General features: G+C 37.5%; 2 protein-coding genes across 2 annotated transcripts in view; both read left to right on the top strand.

Moving 5' to 3' along the window:
• Positions 1-3,495: 3,495 nt before the first annotated feature.
• Positions 3,496-7,360, top strand: LOC308689062 (antigen WC1.1-like; the record flags this gene model as incomplete). The annotated part of the gene is made up of 5 exons (XM_081362613.1): positions 3,496-3,562; positions 3,717-4,058; positions 5,211-5,507; positions 5,667-5,981; positions 7,053-7,360. The coding sequence occupies 5 exons, from the start codon at positions 3,496-3,498 to the stop codon at positions 7,358-7,360; spliced, it is 1,329 nt and encodes a 442-aa protein (XP_081218739.1).
• Positions 7,361-7,622: 262 nt separating this feature from the next.
• Positions 7,623-19,287, top strand: part of LOC308689061 (scavenger receptor cysteine-rich type 1 protein M130-like) — a gene marked incomplete at both ends in the record, with an annotated part of 63,684 nt that continues 52,019 nt past the window's right edge. The window contains 2 exons of the mRNA XM_081362612.1: positions 7,623-7,833; positions 7,963-8,265. Of these exons, the coding sequence (XP_081218738.1) occupies positions 7,623-7,833; positions 7,963-8,265 (514 nt within the window). The remainder of the gene's footprint in view (positions 7,834-7,962; positions 8,266-19,287) is intronic.

Raw genomic sequence — 19,287 nt, 5'->3', positions numbered from 1 at the left:
ACATGGTTGAATATTTAAGCTGTGAATATTTCAATTAAAAACATTTCAAACACATTTTCATTATTAAAAATTCAATAATTCATATTCACCTTTCATATTTCACTTCCAAAATATTCAAACTGTTTAAAAATACAACCTATAATATTCAACAGGCAATTTTCGGTCCATTTTATTTCGCTTTGCAAAATTCGCTTCCACAAATTCAGTGGTTCAAATTCGACAGTAAATTCAACGGAACTGCAGGAAAAGTAATAGATTACCGAGATACTCTCCATCTGCTGTTAGTCGACCTCACCAGCAGGTGGTGCAAAAGCGCTTGTTGTTGACGAAGACCAGCAACAGTTAGAGCAAGCCATTCATTCATAAAACTCATTTAACAGCAATGCAAGTGTATTTGTGATTATTATGACGGCGGTTTTATGTTAAATTCAGTGTCTTCACGGTTACTCTCCCTGTGTAGCCTACAAGCATCTTTCTCTACCGTGAACAAGATTATAATGTTATTCCCCGATGCGGATATACAGATCCAATATTACATTTTTGAGGTTGACATATATTTCTCTTGGTTGTTTAGTTGCCTTAACTTTATATTGTGGCGATGTGCTGCATGCAAGCTATTAGGGTTTCCCTTAATACTTAAGGATTCCCCAGCTGGACATATAAAACGCTTAATACGTATAGCTTAATGGACAAATTACAGTGATATAAAAGACCAAACTCGCAGGCAAGCAGATTGACTCAGAATAACGCGCAAAGTTTAATGCTGAGCGTTTCCCAGTGATAGACTGGCATTGACGTTGGACATTCGCACATTTAGGGACCGTCTCTAAAGTGTATACTACTTTGGTATACACGTTTCTAACTTCAATAGCATTTGAATAGAACGATTTACAGTCATAAAACCAACTGTAAAGTGTTCATGTAGTGTCAGGCATAATGCGCACCCTTTGGATTTTTGATATTTATTCAAATAAATTAAAGTTTGCTATCGAAGTTAGAAACGTGTATGCCAATGTTTTATGCAACTTTTGAGACGGTCCCTAAATGTGCGAATGTCCAATGTCAAGCCAATTTTACATTTATTAGGCTACATTTAGTCATTTATTTAGCAGACGCTTTTATCCAAAGCGATTTACAGTTAAACTAACAATAGGAGGACAACAATATGCAAGTGCTATGACTCTTCCCAGTTTAAGCTAGCCTAATGCAATACACGTAGGCATAGCCTATACTATATATATATATATATATATATATATATATATATATATATATATATATATATATATATATATATATATATATATATATACTGTAGAGAGAGAGAGAGAGAGAGAGAGAGAGAAAAGAGAAGAGAAAGTGTTGGTATTGATCAAGTGTTGATTTTATGCCAGTATCACAAAACGCTCAGCATGAAACTTTGCGGGTTACGTTCATATTCTTAGTCCATCTGCTTGCCTGTAGCCTACAGCCTACATCCCCAATAAGGTGTGAGTTTGGTCTTTTATATCACTGTATTAGTCCATAAACTACGTTAAGCGTTTTGTCCCGACAGAAGGGGAATCCTCGAGTGTGAGGTATTGAGGGAAACCGATTATAATCCTGTTCATGTAGAGAAAGCTGATGACATGCTACACAGGGAAAGTAACAATGAAGTTATTGAATGAAACATAAACACAGCTTTTGTGTCTTTATCATCTTTTCCGCATATATACTGACACAGCTCATTTTCATTTTATGAATGAATGTCTTGCTCTTACTGTTGCTCTGTCTTCGTCAACAACACGAGCTTTTGCACCTCCTGCTGGTGAGTTTGACTAACAGCAGATGGAGAGTATCTCGGTAATCTATTGCTTTTCCTGCAGTTCCGTTGAATTTACTGTCGAATTTGAACCACTGAATTTATGGAAGCGAATTTTGCAAAGCGAAATAAAATGGACCGAAAATTGCCTGTTGAATATTATAAGTTGTATTTTTAAACAGTTTGAATATTTTGGAGGTGAAATATGAAAGGTGAATATGGATTATTGAATTTTTAATAATGAAAATGTGTTTGAAATGTTTTTAATTGAAATATTCACAGCTTAAATATTCAACCATGTTGAATTTCAGCCCATAAAAATGCAAGCCCTAAAAATACAATGCATTAAAATGCAAGCATGGTTAATGCAATGCCTATTTTTTTTTTTTCAAGTAGTGCAATTCAACAGGCTTTTTGTTTCAAAAACATTTGACATTATTTTACTTCCATAGTATTTAGAATAGCAAGTGTTTTTCTGCCATCTTGTGGTTGAGTAACGCTTTGCCACAATCAATGCACATGCCTGTTGCCCAAAGGCTGCTAAATTCTCTGTAGTTTTTTAAAGTCAATGAAACCTTTTTATTTACAACTGATTTCTGGGTTTTTGAACATTAATGAACAATGAACATTAAAATTGATAAAACTAAATAATAATATGTACTTAAAATGGGTACAGGGATGCAAATTTAGCTTTAATTTATGACAAATATGTTGTTTTGTTGTTATTAATATATAATTTATATGCTGTCAATTTAAAATTTGTAAACAAAATGATTTACGCACTAAATCCAGCATAAACGCCAGCACAATTTGCATATTTTTAAACTCTCAAAACAGACGTCACATCACGAACCTCACAGCAATTGGCTGCCGACCGCGTTTTTCGCTTGATATTTGAATAAAGTCAAAAACTGCCCAACCTTTTTGACGCTCTCGGTCGCTCGGTGCGTTTCCACTGGCGCGGAGCGAGCGGAGCGGAGCGAGCGGAGCGGAGCGAGCGTTTTCAATTCATTCCTATGGAAGTTGAGCTTCACGCTCGCGCAGTGCATTTTGGGATTGCCAGCGGACCGGAGAAAGCGTTGAGAGCGACCGAGTGCGTCAAAAAGGTTGGGCAGTTTTTGACTTTATGCAAATATCAAGCGAAAAACGCGGTCGGCAGCCAATTGCTGTGAGGTTCGGGATGTGACGTCTGTTTTGAGAGTCAACTTTTCAGCTAAACTGAAAAGTTGGCAACCCTGTGATGTTTGAATTGAGCAGTTATCAGTGTCTGAATCAGCAGGTGTTCTGATGCTGTATATAACATAGGGTGCTTCCTCTCTCTGAAAGCTTCAAAGTCTCCCAAATGATGTGTTACTATTTTTTTACTCTGGCAGGTGTGTGTGTGTGTGTGTGTGTGTGTGTGTGTGTGTGTGTGTGTGTGTGCATCCTCACTGAAGTGTCTCGATATGGAGGAGGAGTTCTTTTCAGCGCTGACGAGCTTTTGATAAATAATATATGGTGTAAATCAGAAATGCCTCCTCTGATTTGTCACTGAAGTTGTTTGATGATTTCCTATGTTCTGTCTAATAAGGTAATGATGAACCTGATTGGAAAGTTTTAGGGCTCTCCTCTTTAGGGGGCTGACAGTACCCAGTTTCTTCAGTGTGTTTGAGGAACAGAAAAGAAACTTGTGCTGCGTTCTCTGAGCTGATGAAATGGTGTGCGTCCAGCAGAAGATGATGATAAGGAGTCTGATGTTTCTAATCAAACTCATCACCGCTCGTAGGTTTATACTTTCATTTGAGGATGAAATTATCTTAATACAAACATTTAAATGCAATACGATACTGCATCTGACTTGCTGTCTAACTGGCACATATGTTGTATATTTTGTGCTAAGTAGTTGTTAATTTAATTCCTTCTTTCTCTCTCCCAGTCTGTCATTTTTCTGTTGAACAAAAGAAAAGTGTGAATGTGCGGTTGGTTGGTGGTCACAGTCGCTGCGCTGGTAGAGTGGAGGTTCTTCATAGAGGTCAGTGGGGAACAGTGTGTCATGTTAGCTGGGATTTGGCTGATGCTGCAGTGGTGTGTAGAGAGCTGGACTGTGGAGAACCTGTAGATGCTCTGGGTGATGCTCATTTTGGACCAGGATCAGGACCAATCTGGATGAGTTATGTCTCGTGTACTGGATCAGAGTCAACACTGAAGAACTGTGGGTCATCAGGATGGGGTAAAAGCAACTGTGATCACACTAATGATGCTGGAGTCATCTGTTCAGGTAAACTGCTACATTCTGCACCATAATATTACATCACTAAAAATAGTCCTGTTTTTTTATACACCGCATTCAAAAGTTTGGGGTCAGTAAGCCACTGCTTATGCCCAGCAAAAACTACTATTTTTTTTTTTTTTTTTTTTTTTTTTACAGTTTTCTATTTTAACATATGTGATCCTGGATCACAAAACCAGTTAACAAGTAGCACGAGTATATTTGTGGCAATAGCCAACAATACATCGTATGGGTCAAAATTATCGATTTTTCTTTTATGAAAAAAATCACGAGGATATTAAGTAAAGATAATGTTCTATGAAGATATTTTGTAAATTTCCTACTGTAAATGTATAAAACATTTATTTTTGGGAGTGAATGCAGCAAAATCGCGGACATAAATGTAGAACTTTAAAGACGATTTTCTCAATGTTTAGATTTTTTTGCATCCTCAGATTCCAGATTTTCAAATAGTTGTATCTCAGCCAAATATTGTCATATTCTAACAAACCATACATTGTCATATTCTAACAAACCATACATCAATGGAAAGCTTATTTATCTATCTCAAGTTTCAAAAATTGACCCATGTGACTGGTTTTGTGGTCCAGGGTCACATATTTTAAAATGTAGTTTTTAGCAGACATTACCTCTGTCTTCAGTGTCATATGATCCTCTTGAAATCTTAGATTTGGTGCGCACAGTTGAAAATGGTTGTGCTGCCTAATGAATTGTGGATGTGTTTTTTGAAGGAGTTTAAAGCATTTTATTTGTAACAGAAATATTTTGTAGCATTCTAAATGAATGCATCTTGCTCAATAAAATTTGTTTCAAACTAAATCTTACTGACCTCAAATCACAACCGTTTAAACACTCATTCTGTTGTTTCACTGTATCTTACTTATGTATGCTAATAAATAAATGAGAATAAACCTATGTATGACATGTTTCTTTAACATTTCTTTTTCTCAATCTTTTTCACTTTTTAAAATGTTAGATTTTAGTTTTTTTTTTTTTTTTTTTTCATATACAACATGTGGTGTTTCTCTTACATGTAAAATATGATATAGAATCTATACAATATTTTTATGCAAGTGTACTGCAATGCCCCCCCCCCCCCCCCCCCCAAAAAAATCATTTAAATTATCTGGATTCCTTCAGGAGTCCGGCTGGTTGGAGGTTCTCGCTGCTCTGGGAGGTTAGAGATACTTGATGATCAGTCGTGGGGTTCAGTGTGTGACGCTGCCTTTGACCAGCAGGATGCAGAGGTTGTGTGTAGAGAGCTGGACTGTGGGGCTCCTGTACAGGTGCTGGGAGAAGATGCTTTTGGCAAAGGAGACGCTCAGATGTGGACACAAGAGATTCAGTGCAGAGGAGATGAGTCTCAGATTCACCTCTGTCCAACATCACAATCACACCAACACAACTGTTCTCATGACAGTGATGTTGGACTGGTGTGTGCAGGTTTGAACAAATTTCCTTTAGTAAAAATAGTAATAATATCAATAATATTGTAATGGTTTTCTCTCATTTTTTTGTGTCTGCCCCCCATTTCAATCCTTCTTTTTTCTGTCCTTTACTTGTGTTTATCTCTCATTTTCTCTATTCAATATCTAGATGGTGTGAATGTGAGGCTGGTTAGTGGTCACAGTCGCTGTGCTGGTAGAGTGGAGGTTCTTCATAGAGGTCAGTGGGGAACAGTGTGTGGAGATGACTGGGATATGGCTGATGCTGCAGTGGTGTGTAGAGAGCTGGACTGTGGAGAACCTGTAGATGCTCTGGGTGATGCTCATTTTGGACCAGGATCAGGACAAATCTGGATGGGTTATGTCTCGTGTACTGGATCAGAGTCTACACTGAAGAACTGTGGGTCATCAGGATGGGGTAATAACAACTGTGATCATACTGAAGATGCTGGAGTCATCTGTTCAGGTAAACTGCTTTGTACAGTACCTCACCTTAATATAACATTACTAAAAGTGTCCTCATTTCACCAAAATGTAGAGTATTTTCTATTCTATTGTTAAAGAAACTATTTTTTTTTCTTTCTTGAGGCCACGAGTTTAATGTGTAAAACAACCCTGAGTGATCATGGTAACTATCAGCTCTGCAGCGGATATTAATATCCAAACTATAGTGAAAACACTATTTATTACCAATGTCACTATCAGCAGTTTAAGACATTAAATTTGTAAGCACATAACACAAGAACACTTCTCTTTAAATGCAAATGAGAATTTATTGATATTTCCAACACATAAAACTAACATTTAACACAAACACATGCGCAAACACACATTCACACGAGTTGCAGAAAGAAAGAAAGTGAGGAAAGAATGAGTTTTAGGAGTGAAATGATGAAATCCTAAGTTTCTATGAGCACTTGACCTGACCTGAACGAACCATCAATCATTCATTTTACCCCTTCTATCGTTTCTTATGCAGGGTTATTAAATTTTATATAAACGGAAAGAAAAGGAAACTAAGTAAGGAAGAAAAGTGAGACGAGAGTAGTTAGATGGCTTGAATGAAACTGTTAACCCATGTTCTTCTGATCTTGATCTGACTCTGTCGTCTGATCCTTTGTTCGTGTCCTGAGATTTTACCCTGAGGAGTCTGTCCAGCCTCTCAGAGGAGTTCTGACCAATTAGACACTCTTTAGTTCAGAGGTGGCTGTTTCTTCTCCTCTCACCATAAATTACACGTTATGATACCTATCATAATTATGTATATTATATAATGTTTTAATAAATCAAGCACATCGAATGCAACTAATCAAGGGCTTCATTAGTTGCACTAGGTTTGCTTGAGCTAGAACACATGAAATATCTGAACTGGCTAGATTTGTTGAGCATGTTAGAAATATGGCTAAGTTGCAATGATTCGCAATAGGGTTGAATAATTTGATATATACATACACACCTTTGGTTATATATATTATATATATATATATATTTTTTTTTGTCCAATGAACTATTTAAATTAACTGTATTGTTGTTACAGGAGTCCGGCTGGTTGGAGGTTCTCGCTGCGCTGGGAGGTTAGAGATACTTGATGATCAGTCGTGGGTTTCAGTGTGTGACGCTGCCTTTGACCAGCAGGATGCAGAGGTTGTGTGTAGAGAGCTGGACTGTGGGGCTCCTGTACAGGTGCTGGGAGAAGATGCTTTTGGCAAAGGAGACGCTCAGATGTGGACACAAGAGATTCAGTGCAGAGGAGATGAGTCTCAGATTCACCTCTGTTCATTATCACCATTAGATGAAAACAACTGTTCTCATGGCAACGACGTTGAATTTGTGTGTGCAGGTTGAAATCAAATTTTCACTTCTGATTCAAATCCCCAGATTAAAACTTGATGTTATATCTATGTGCATTCCCTCCTCATTGTGTGATTTCTTTTATCTCACTCTTTATTTCTTTCTGTTTCTCATTGTCTCTTCATCTCTCATGCTCTCTGTTCAATATATAGAAGGTTTGAATGTGAGGTTGGTTGGTGGTCACAGTCGCTGTGCTGGTAGAGTGGAGGTTCTTCATAGAGGTCAGTGGGGAACAGTGTGTGGTGTTGGCTGGGATATGGCTGATGCTGCAGTGGTGTGTAGAGAGCTGGACTGTGGAGAACCTGTAGATGCTCTGGGTGATGCTCATTTTGGACCAGGATCAGGACCAATCTGGACGGGTTATGTCTCGTGTACTGGATCAGAGTCTACACTGAAGAACTGTGGGTCAGCAGGATGGGGTAAAAGCAACTGTGATCATACTGAAGATGCTGGAGTCATCTGTTCAGGTACTGTAAACTCTATAACATACTGTATATATTTAAATTATATACGTACACACCAGTATTCTTTTTAAATAAATAATTTGTCATTGATTATTTTTTTCTGAAAATGTTTCTGTTCTATTGCTTTTTTAGAAGTCCGGCTGGTTGGAGGTTCTCGCTGCTCTGGGAGGTTAGAGATACTTGATGATCAGTCGTGGGTTTCAGTGTGTGACGCTGCCTTTGACCAGCAGGATGCAGAGGTTGTGTGTAGAGAGCTGGACTGTGGGGCTCCTGTACAGGTGCTGGGAGAAGATGCTTTTGGCAAAGGAGACGCTCAGATGTGGACACAAGAGATTCAGTGCAGAGGAAATGAGTCTCAGATTTACCTCTGTTCAAAATCACTATCATATGAAAACAACTGTTCACATGACAACAATGTTGAACTGGTGTGTGCTGGTAAGAGCTGAATTAAAAGACTGAAATGATACACATATACTGTATATGAACCCATCACAAAGCAACACGCTGGTCTAGTATATTGTTTTAAGTTTGATAAATGCTTTTCTCTCTCCATTTCTATTACCCTCTCATAGATGTAATGAATGTGAGGTTGGTTGGTGGAAATAGTCGCTGTGCTGGTAGAGTGGAGGTTCTTCATAGAGGTCAGTGGGGAACAGTGTGTGATGTTGACTGGGATATGTCTGAAGCTGCAGTGGTGTGTAGAGAGCTGGACTGTGGAGAACCTGTAGATGCTCTGGGTGATGCTCATTTTGGACCAGGACCAGGACCAATCTGGATGAGTGTTTTATTTTGTTTTGGAATTGAGTCATCTCTGAAAAACTGTGAATCAGCAGGATGGGGTAAACATACCTGTGGTCATAATGGTGATGCTGGAGTCATCTGTTCAGGTGAATGACATAGTGTACTTTTACATTGTGATAAACATCATAGATTACACACAACTCTCTTGAGAGAACAACTAATCTGATGTGAAGTAATTTTCATATGATTATTGTTATTTAGGGACTGCAACTGCTAAATACAATATACTCTCTTAAGACTGTTTTCCATTAAAATGTGCATTTAAACAAGAATTTATTTACATTTAAAAATCATAATCAAGTTTATACGCTTAAAACTTGTTTATAACTGACTGCTCCCTCAAAGAGCACGCTGAACTCACCTGTGCAGGTCACTGCAAAACACTGAGTTTTTTTTTTTTTTTTTTTTTTTTTTACATTTAGAGCTAATACTATTTTTATTTAAAAGATAATTTGCATTATTTTTAATGTTTGTGTCTGTCTGTTTTTACAAGGACAGATTTATCTTTCTCCACTCCTCCACAAACTCCTTCAGTGTCTCTCTCTGTGCTTGTGGTTGTACTGGGAGTTTTGCTCTTACTGCTCTTAGTGCCACTGCTTATACTGATTCAACGGAAAAGAGTGATGAGGAGAGGTAGGAGAGATCCAGAGACTGTCATATTGTGTGTTATTCAGTGTGTGATCAGTCATGTGTTGTGAACTGACAGCAGGTTTGTCTGTCTACACTCACAGCTCTCTCTGACTGGTACACAGGACTTAACAGGACTCTGACTGAGGCCGTTTATCAAGAGATTCATCACAGACAGTATCACTTCACTCAGAGGGGTGAGTCATCATGGGAACATGTTAAAAGCTTTAATTATGTTACTATTTATGTTTAGAGATCCCCTGTAGCATCTCCTCGGACAGAATGACAAATACACATACTCTTTACTCTATTTGATTATATGTAAGTGTGAACTGGTGAATATCCTGAAATAAGGGGAGACATCAGTGATCCAGATCTGATCCACTCTAGAACTAAAGCTTTTTCTTTCATTCACATTTGCCTTATCAATTTTAATCATATGAAAAAATTATTATATTCATGAAAGTCTCTCCACTGAGAATGTCAGATCAGTGTGACTATTTTTGTTTCTGGGTTGTTGATGTGTAATCAGATGAATCTGTAGATAAGACTTTACCAGCCACCAAACCACAAAGCTGCATGTTTATGTCATGTCAGTGAAGATCTTGTGTGAATTTTTAGAGAGTGTTAAGCACTAAGCAGGGGTTTATATTTGCTGCATTTGTAGAGTTGGAAGAGATAAAGAGCTTACTTAGCTTCCCAAACCCAATTAATTTTCAAATAAGTAAAAATATGATATGATTGATCACATCAGTTCTTTGAATAAATGATAGTTTATTGAAACAGAAATAGTTTAGTTCAAACATTTGGCTACTGACAGATGCTGAGCAACAGACATACTTCAGTGTACATACTGGATCAGTGTGTTATTGTCACTGTCTGATGCCGCTAGTCACTGTTTTTTTCTACGGACTGAACATCTTCCGTCTGCATTTGTCGGGTCGTGGAATGTCTGAGCATTATGGTATGATTTCTCAAAATACTGTGATCTGATGATTGTCTCATGCATCTGTTACTGCGGTGTGAATTACCCTGAAAATGCTGTGAGCAACAGTGCCGTTCACACAGAACTCAGTTGTGCTTTAAAAACAAAACAAGTTGCAGAGCAGTAAAAAAAAAAAAAAAAACATGGCCTTGAGATGCGTTTTCACAGTGTTGGAAAAAAAAGCCCATGCACGAGATCAAAGATTTTTACTGATGTCTTTTATTCATTTTTTTTTAAATGAATGTTTCCTTTCTATGCATCTTATTAATCTTTTCTTTATGAATTCTAGTCATTGATTGCTATATTCATTTAACCATTATTAGCCTAATCGTTATATTCCTTGTGTTGCATGATTATGTAAAATAATAATCATGCAACACAAGGAATATAACGATTAGGCTAATTGATTTCATTTTCGTCAATTGATTGGTTCATCCTGTTGACCGTCTGTATTTTCCATCAGGATTGATTACGTGATGTAACATGGTATCAAAATAAGTCTCTTTCCATCTCTGCAGACATGAGATAATGCAAAATCTGCAATATTCTCTTAAAGGTCTTAAAGGTGCAAAACCACAATTGCTTATTAAATTATTCCGTGTCCCTTAGACCATGACCTAATCAGACCTGCTAGGGTACATTTTGTCTTGAGTCCATCATTAAATGGTTTGAAGAGAAGAACTTCAATAGGTACTTTCCCTAGTCCTTTCCTGTTACGTAGGCACTGCAAATAAAATGTTTCGTTTCAGAAGACTCTGGGCTTCTTCTTCTGCCTCTTCTTTCTTTTCTCTCATGAGCTTTCTTTTTTCTCCTTTCATTCTGCAAATATTATACTTCTTTTGGGTCCTTCTTTCTCTATACTCTGATCTTGCCTTTTAGATACATTTCTTTTGGATATTAATACTTATATTTACTTTTCTATCTTATATTGAAACTTGTTTGCTAAATTTTAATAAAATGTGTTATTCCTTAAAGGGCACCTATTACGCCCCTTTTCACAAGATGTAAAATAAGTCTCTGATGGCCCCAGAGTGTGTATGTTAAGTTTTAGCTCAAAATACCCAACAGATAATTTTTTACAGCATGTTTCAATTGTCATTTTTTTGGGGCTCAGAAAAATGCACCGGAGGAGCCTCACGAGCTTGCGCTCAGAACCAGGACAATCTCATATGATAATATCAAAACAGAAACTCTCTCCGTAGTGGTGTTCATTTCGACTCGGAGACTCGGCTCGGACAATAATGCCTACAGAGCCAGAGAATATATGCTGTATGCAGATAGAACAGTTATAGTTTAGTTTAATTACGGTTATTTGTCATCTGCTTTTATCCACTATTAATACAAGCCTGCTGTAACGTTAGCAGACACCGTCCGAGTGATGACCAATATATACTGAGTTCAGTGAAGTTTATTGTACCTCACACAAAAGATGAAGCGTTAGTTTTACTCCAGAAAATCACTGTAAGAGCCGAATAAACACAGTATAAGTGCGCATTATCCTTACATTATACTTATCCATAAACTCTTTCTCTCTCTCCCTTTCATTATCATGCAATATAGGCTACACAGCGAAGTACACAAAACACTCGTTAGAACTAACAGTAAACAAATATATACGCACCTTTTCAGTGCGTGCTTAATCAACTGGTAAACTGTAGGCTATATCCACGACTGGATGAGCTGTCAGAAAGTTAGGCCTGTCCCTGACTGTAAGCTGGATCACGAACAGTTGTACAGATCCATCCTCGAGTAACAACGGGAGTAAATGAAGACTGCTAAGTTCATTCTTACATCCAACAACAAAACACCTCAATCGCTTAGGAGACATTCTTGCCTACAGTTGCTCCAGCATGCAGCGGACTGTGTCCAGCTCACTCAGGGCGGGTCTATGCTCAAACTGCAGTGTCACTCAACAGTCGTGGGTGGGGCCTATGCAAAGTGACGTCACATTGCACGAATCTGAGAACAGCTTGTTCTGAGACAGTGCTTATGATTTATGGGGATTTTAAAAAAAGCACTTGGTGGATTTTTATCATTATAGGGTGGTTGTGTACACACACTGCCAACACACATTTATGTTCAAAACCATGTAAAAGTGAATTTTGCATAATAGGTTCCCCTTTAATAATTCAAGACATAATCTCGTCTGCCTGGATCTCACTGCATCATAATCTAATAGACCCAGACTGTCATGAGGAGAATCTGAAGGATCTATGGTATTAAAAGTGTATTACAAGTTATAATGTGGTTTTATTTTACATGTGTATCAGAGGGCGATCAGGAGGAGTATGATGATGTGAAGAACAGCAATGAAGATGGGAAAAACGGTTAGGTAAGATACTATCATCTGTTTACATAACCAGATACATTTAATTTTTATGTTGCTCAACTAAACTAAGCCTAAATGCAATTAAAACATCAGAGAATGTGAATTTGCTTTTGTTTTTAATAACAGGCTATGATGATGATGTGGGGGAGGAGTCATATAAAGAGGGTGGGGCCATATGACTCACTGACCACACCCACTTCATCTTTTCATGAAATCATGGGAGCTACTGGGAGTTTCTTATATTGCTATTAAAGATCCAGTGCCTTATGATTTTGGATGAATCTTTCCTATTCTTTCTATATTTACCACATTTAAAAAAAAAAAAGCTAAAATCATTTTAGACAGCATTTTAACAGCATTATCTAACATATAATTAAAATAACATGGGTATAGAACATGGAATGTTAAGGAATGTTTCTCACTCTTAGATCTTTGAGCAAGTGATGTTGTGTATTTATCATTTCTGAATTGGCTTCTAAGTGTTTAATTGTGTCGTAGTATGACGGCAAATCAATGCCAATAATAAACGAGTGCACAACTGATGCGGGCGCGCGCGGTAAATGACTTCCGCGAGAGGATAACAGATCTACACGCGAAGAAACGAGTAGGGTCTGCCTGCAGAGCCGGAGGCTGCATTTTCAGGACCCCACTTTTAGGACCGCATTTCTAGGACCCTAGGTTTTTAGTGACAGCGCCACCTACCGAATTAGAGGACCAGCGAAGATGGATGACAATCAGAGTGTGAGTATCAAATGCGAATAATTTTTTACAATTGCGATGCATTTAATTGGAAAGTTAACGTAGCAAACGTGATGGTGATTTGCTAAATAAATAGTCTTGAATGCATAGCCATAGTATTTAGCCTCTAATGCTTGAAAATGAATTGTTAGCACGTTCATTTAACGGAACTGTTGCTTGAAAATGAATTGTTAGCACGTTCATTTAACGGAACTGTTGCGTGATAAGCCTGTGTTGACTTATTGACAGCACAATAAAACTGTAGCATGTTCGTTCTGAAAGCTTGTTAATTACTCATTGTTCTTCCATTTTAATTCAGTTAAAATAATCTTAATGTTTTCACTGTCACGTGCTCACAGTCAGCCTGTTTAACGTTACCCACAAAGCATGTTATGTGTAATATGCGTCTACATGCGTCTCTTCATTTTGACATGGTTTTATAATGTGTGCTTTAAATATTATATACATATGTAAATGTGTGTGTGTGTGTGTATATATATATATATATATATATATATATATATATATATAGCCTATATATATATGGTCAGAAAAAAAGTCGTGTCAATGTTATTTCTATTCAGATGTTTCTAGAACCTTTGTTCCCACAACATCAAAACCTTTTTTTTTTTTCAAATCTTTGAACAGTATGCAATAATAGTATTATGAACATTAATTGATATGTGTGCACTGTTTGGTAACTAAGAAAAAAAAATTAAAGAGTAGAACATGTTCAACTAAATGTTCCTTATTTAATTCACTTCTCTTTCTCTCTCTCTCTCTCTTAGGAGTCAGTGATGATGTTGTCCATGAAGTTCTGTTTGTGGTCCACATCATGAACAAATTTGTTTTTGTGTGTGTTCAAGTTCAGTTATTATATATTATTTTGTAAAATATTTTGTGTGTGCAAGTTCAGTTATTATATATTATTTTGTAAAATATTTTGTGTGCAAGTTCAGTTGTTATATATTATTTTGTACAATATTTTGTGTGCAAGTTCAGTTGTTATATATTATTTTGTACAATATTTAGTGTGTTCAAGTTGAGGTGTGATATATTATTTTGTAAAATATACACAATCTACCCCCAGAGTCATCCTTGTCTTCCCTCTATACTTGAAAATGTGGTCGATCTAGTGACTGAAAAGACTATAACATGATTCCTTGTTTATTTTACTTGAGTTATTATATTATGCTAGACCCAATAATTTCTCAACATTCCTAGGAACCAGGTTTAATTGCAATAAATAAAGTAGTATTTGGGTGTAATAAAACTGTAAAACTCTAATGTAGTTAAAACTGGGTGGGTGGAAATACTGCCTGGCACAACTAGGGTCCTGGAAATGCGTTCCTGAGACTGCGGTTCTCCGAGTCGGTAGGTGGCGCTGTCACAAAAAACTAGGGTCCTAGAAATGCGGTCCTAGAAGTGGGGTCCTGAAAATGCAGCCTCCGGCTCTGCAGGCAGATAATATTGGAAGAAACGGGAACTCGCGAGCTCATTCAAACCCTGCGCGCGCGCATAACATCATCTCTGCACGCAATACAAGCCCTCGCGCGCGCGCATGATCATTCCCCACGCGCTCGCGCTTGATCTGCTCTCGCCTGCTGCTTTTGTTCGCTCGAACAATTTTATTTTTGGCAGTCGAGGGGCGGGACTTACTGTTTTAATAACCTCAAATGTCATTGGTTACTTTTCCCCTTTTCGAGAAGTCAGTTGCGATTGGACGCCTGTCCAATGACTCGTAATTCACTTGACTTGAGACATGAGACATCACATTGTTAATAGAGAATAGATTCTTACCAGATAACTTTATTAACAGAAAGTCTTGTTGCATTGTATTGTTAAGAGATATTTAGGCTACAGACTATGACATATTTCCATGGTTATTAGCATTGCAAATTGACCCAAATTTGTATACATTTTTACATTTTATATTTATAACACTGTGATTTGTGATATTGGCATTAAAATATCTTAAAGAAATTGGAGAAAAACGGGAATGTAAAGTCATACAAGTGAAACTCGAAAAATTAGAATAAGTTAATGTGCAAAAGTTTATTTATTTCAGCTTACAAGGTGAAACTAATTCAACCTACAAGGTGAAACTAATATATTATAGACTCATTACATGCAAAGTGAGATATTTCAAGCCTTTATTTGTTATAATTTTGATGATTATGGCTTACAGTTTATGAAAACCTTTTCACAATATTCTAATTTTGAATTTGTTTCTAATTTTAACTTTTGCATGATGTTCTAACTTTTCGAGTTTCACCTGTATTTGCTGTATATCACCACTACATTACCACTATACTCCCATTCATCACTATTTACGTTTACCCAACCAAAATTATATTGGTTCTGTGAACCTCAGAAATGTAAAACGTGACCATTAAATAGTTGCAAATATAACAAGGGCTTTGGATGAAAGATACATTACTTGTTTATATCAATATTCAAGAGTTGTTGTGTAAGCTTTTTGTTATCATCCTGTGTTACTATTATGTCAATTTTGAGTGGTTTATTATATTTTCTATTAAATGTAAAAGGGATTCTGGCTTCTCAAGATACAGTACAAGGCATAAATAATTACACCCTTCTGAAACCCATGAAATTCAGAATTTTTTTCTTTATCTAGGACATTTTTTTTAAAAGATATGTTATGTTCAGATGGGGTGTAATCATTTATATGGTGTACTGTACTTGCCTCATACTTTCTCTTATTAGGTTATTAGTTAGATGGTTAAGATCAATATATAATATTTTAATATCTAATTTGCTGGGTTTAATTTTGTTCCTCTATATTTTGTAGCAAATTCTGAAAAGGCATATGTAAGCTAATTCATGCTGTGTAGGCTACTGTATCTTAACTTGAGAAGCCAGAACCCCTTTTGCATTCAATAGAAAACATAATTAACCACTTATATTACCTAAAAATGTATGTCATTAGTCTAGCCTAAATATCTCTTAACGACACAATGCAATAAGACTTTCTGTTAATAACGTATCTGGTAAGAATCTATTCTGTATTAACAATGCATTAAATCACATCACACATCAATAAACCACAATAAATAAAACAAATGAAGTGATGTCTCATGTCTCAAGTCAAGTGAATTACGAGTCATTGGACAGGCGTCCAATCGCAACTGACTTCTGGAAAAGGGGAAAAGTAACCAATGACATTTGAGGTTATTAAAACAGTAAGTCCCGCCCCTCGACTGCCAAAAATAAAATTGTTCGAGCGAGCAAAAGCAGCAGGCGAGAGCAGATCAAGCGCGAGCGCGTGGGGAATGATCATGCGCGCGCGCGAGGGCTTGTATTGCGTGCAGAGATGATGTTATGCGCGCGCGAGTTCCCGTTTCTTCGCGTGTAGATCTGTTATCCTCTCGCGGAAGTCATTTACCGCGCGCGCCCGCATCAGTTGTGCGCTCGTTTATTATTGGCATTGATTTGCCGTCATATTGTAGGCATGATGCATTTTTACCTGACAAATAAATTGTTGTTATATTTGATTGATTCTGTATTCTTCTGAAATCAGTATGGGTGGAGTCTGGTGTTTTCTCAAACACGTGTCCAGGATAGGTCAAACTAAAGGCTTATGAATGAATGGAGTAGTAGGCTGTAGGCACATCATCTGAAGACCTTTTAATTTCTGTCTATCAACGACTTAGCAAGTTAATAATAACTACATAAATAAACTACACTTTTTTTTTTTTTGTACGAGCGAGAAGTAGGCAACCGACTAAAAAGGTAGGCCTAATAGTTAACCCTAACTAAGACTAATGACTAAGGTCAGATGGTGTGTTTGTGTCCGTTAAGATCCACGTAACCCGGCCGGCGTTCGGGTCCCTAATAAATGAATAACTGAAGAGTAAGGGGATTCTAGAATAATCAAATATCTAAATTAACAACAAAACTAAAATTAGTAATAATCTCATTCTAAATTGTATAGTGATATGGAACTGGAGTTAGATTAAGTATGGAGCTGAAGTAAAATTGAAACTAAATACTAATACATTGAAACATTACAGAAGCGCATGTAAAAGACCTAAATGCATTATACCTTCGCCCACCCTGTTGGATTCCGTCGTTGGGCCAATGGGTGGTCCTAACACAGCAAAAACTATTTGGGACAAAGCAGTCATCAGGAGGACTGACAGGATGGACTGGCTGAAACACCTGATCCTAATCCCATTGCACTTTTGTGGGATCAGCTAGACTGTAAGGTGAGTGAGAAGTGCCCGACAAGCCAGTCACATCAGTAACAAGTGCTGGTGAACCTGATTTCAAGTATACATTCTCGGATCAACACCTTTGATGATCCTTGAGAAACCAATCAGATGGCTAGGATACAAAAGCTGCTGGGGTTGTGTGTAGAGAGCAGGACTGTGGTAAAGCATTATGTGCAGTTGGTTTTGCTCACTTTGGACAATGATCGGGACTTGTATAGGGATGAAGCATACCAGAGTCATGTACATTAAAGGTTGTAAGCGATTTCTGAGAAACACTGTTGAAAGTGCATCGGAGTCCAAGTGCCAAAATACACTTGTGGCCAATCAGCAGTAAGGGGCGTATGCACTCATTAGGGGGAGGTGCCTGTGTTGCATAAGTGTGTTTGTGAATTTTGGGCCAGAGCTATTAAGATAGGGGCGTGATCCTTTGGGGTAGGGGCATGTTTGTATTGGGGGTTTCAAACATCAACAACATTTAAAAAAAAATATTTTTTACTGCACCTTTAAATTAAATTGAATAAAAACATAAATTTAAAATATTACTGTGTAAACAGCCAGTTCTCATCTCTCACCAAACCACATCCTTTATCACTGAAATGAATCAGTAATCTTACTAAATCCTGAAGCAGCAAAGGTTTATTTTGCCTCATATCCTCCATCCTCCACTCTCTAGTGGGTCGCACACCGGACGCGCAGCTCAGCGCCGCGCCGCGCCGCGCCACGTCTAGGACAACAATTTTCTGATTTCTGTAAATAAATATAAAACTAAATAGTCTAGATGGAAATAGGGGTCCACGCGCACCCCCCGGCTTTTTTTATGCCACCTGATTTTTTCAAATCCCTGACAACCTCTGTAGTCCCATTTAGCCACCTTTGTTGCTCTTTCTTTAATGCAGACTATGATGATGTGGGAGAGGAGTCAAACGATGACAGAGAAGCTGTTTGACTCGATGGCCACACCCACTGTCACTGTTCATTACAGCTTCTGGAATTTAATTATATTTTTTTAATTTAACAAAATACCTGAAATATTTGGCAACATTTTGAAATGATACTTTTAGAGTTCCCTTTGATAATGTCTAGTAAGCATTGTTTATTGCCATGATTGCCACAGTTCAGGGTTATGAATCAGGGTCAGGGTTAAATCTTTTGACAATTAAACATGTATTTCCTCTTCCAGTGAAAAAACATGATAGTTACAATACAAAAAAAAAAAATTCTGAACATTTTTGAATATACAGAACTGTGCAGGCATGTTATGTATGAAATATCAGTTAACATTTCCAAACATTCTTTTTGCCATTAATTGTAATAATCCAGTGAGATTTCTGTATGCACAAGGAATCTGACAACAGCCAGGATGATCTGATCTCACCATCATCGAATCCGTCTGTGATTACATGAAGAAACAGAAAAAAACTGAGACAGACTAAATCCAGAAGAACTGCGGGAACATCTCCAAGATGCTTGAAGAAACATACTCGGTTACTAACGTAACCTCGGTTTATGTTATTACGTTAAGTCTTATGCTAGCGGCTAGGGGAAAATCTCTTTTCTGCGAGATACTGAAGCCAAAAAATTATCCTTAATTTTGAAATAATGTAAAACGCGTTGTGGCAGCATGCAGACACAGGCGAGACGGCTCGCGTGCCTATTGGCTGCCCTGCGGCAACTGCAGCAGCCTATCGATAAGGCCCTATCGTGACGTCAGCTCCAATGGGGGCAGTTCGCGCCCAATACGT

This window comes from Scardinius erythrophthalmus (assembly GCF_964197995.2).
Source record: "Scardinius erythrophthalmus genome assembly, chromosome: 4".
Taxonomy (NCBI): domain Eukaryota; kingdom Metazoa; phylum Chordata; class Actinopteri; order Cypriniformes; family Leuciscidae; genus Scardinius; species Scardinius erythrophthalmus.
This window is presented reverse-complemented; position numbering and strand designations above follow the sequence as displayed.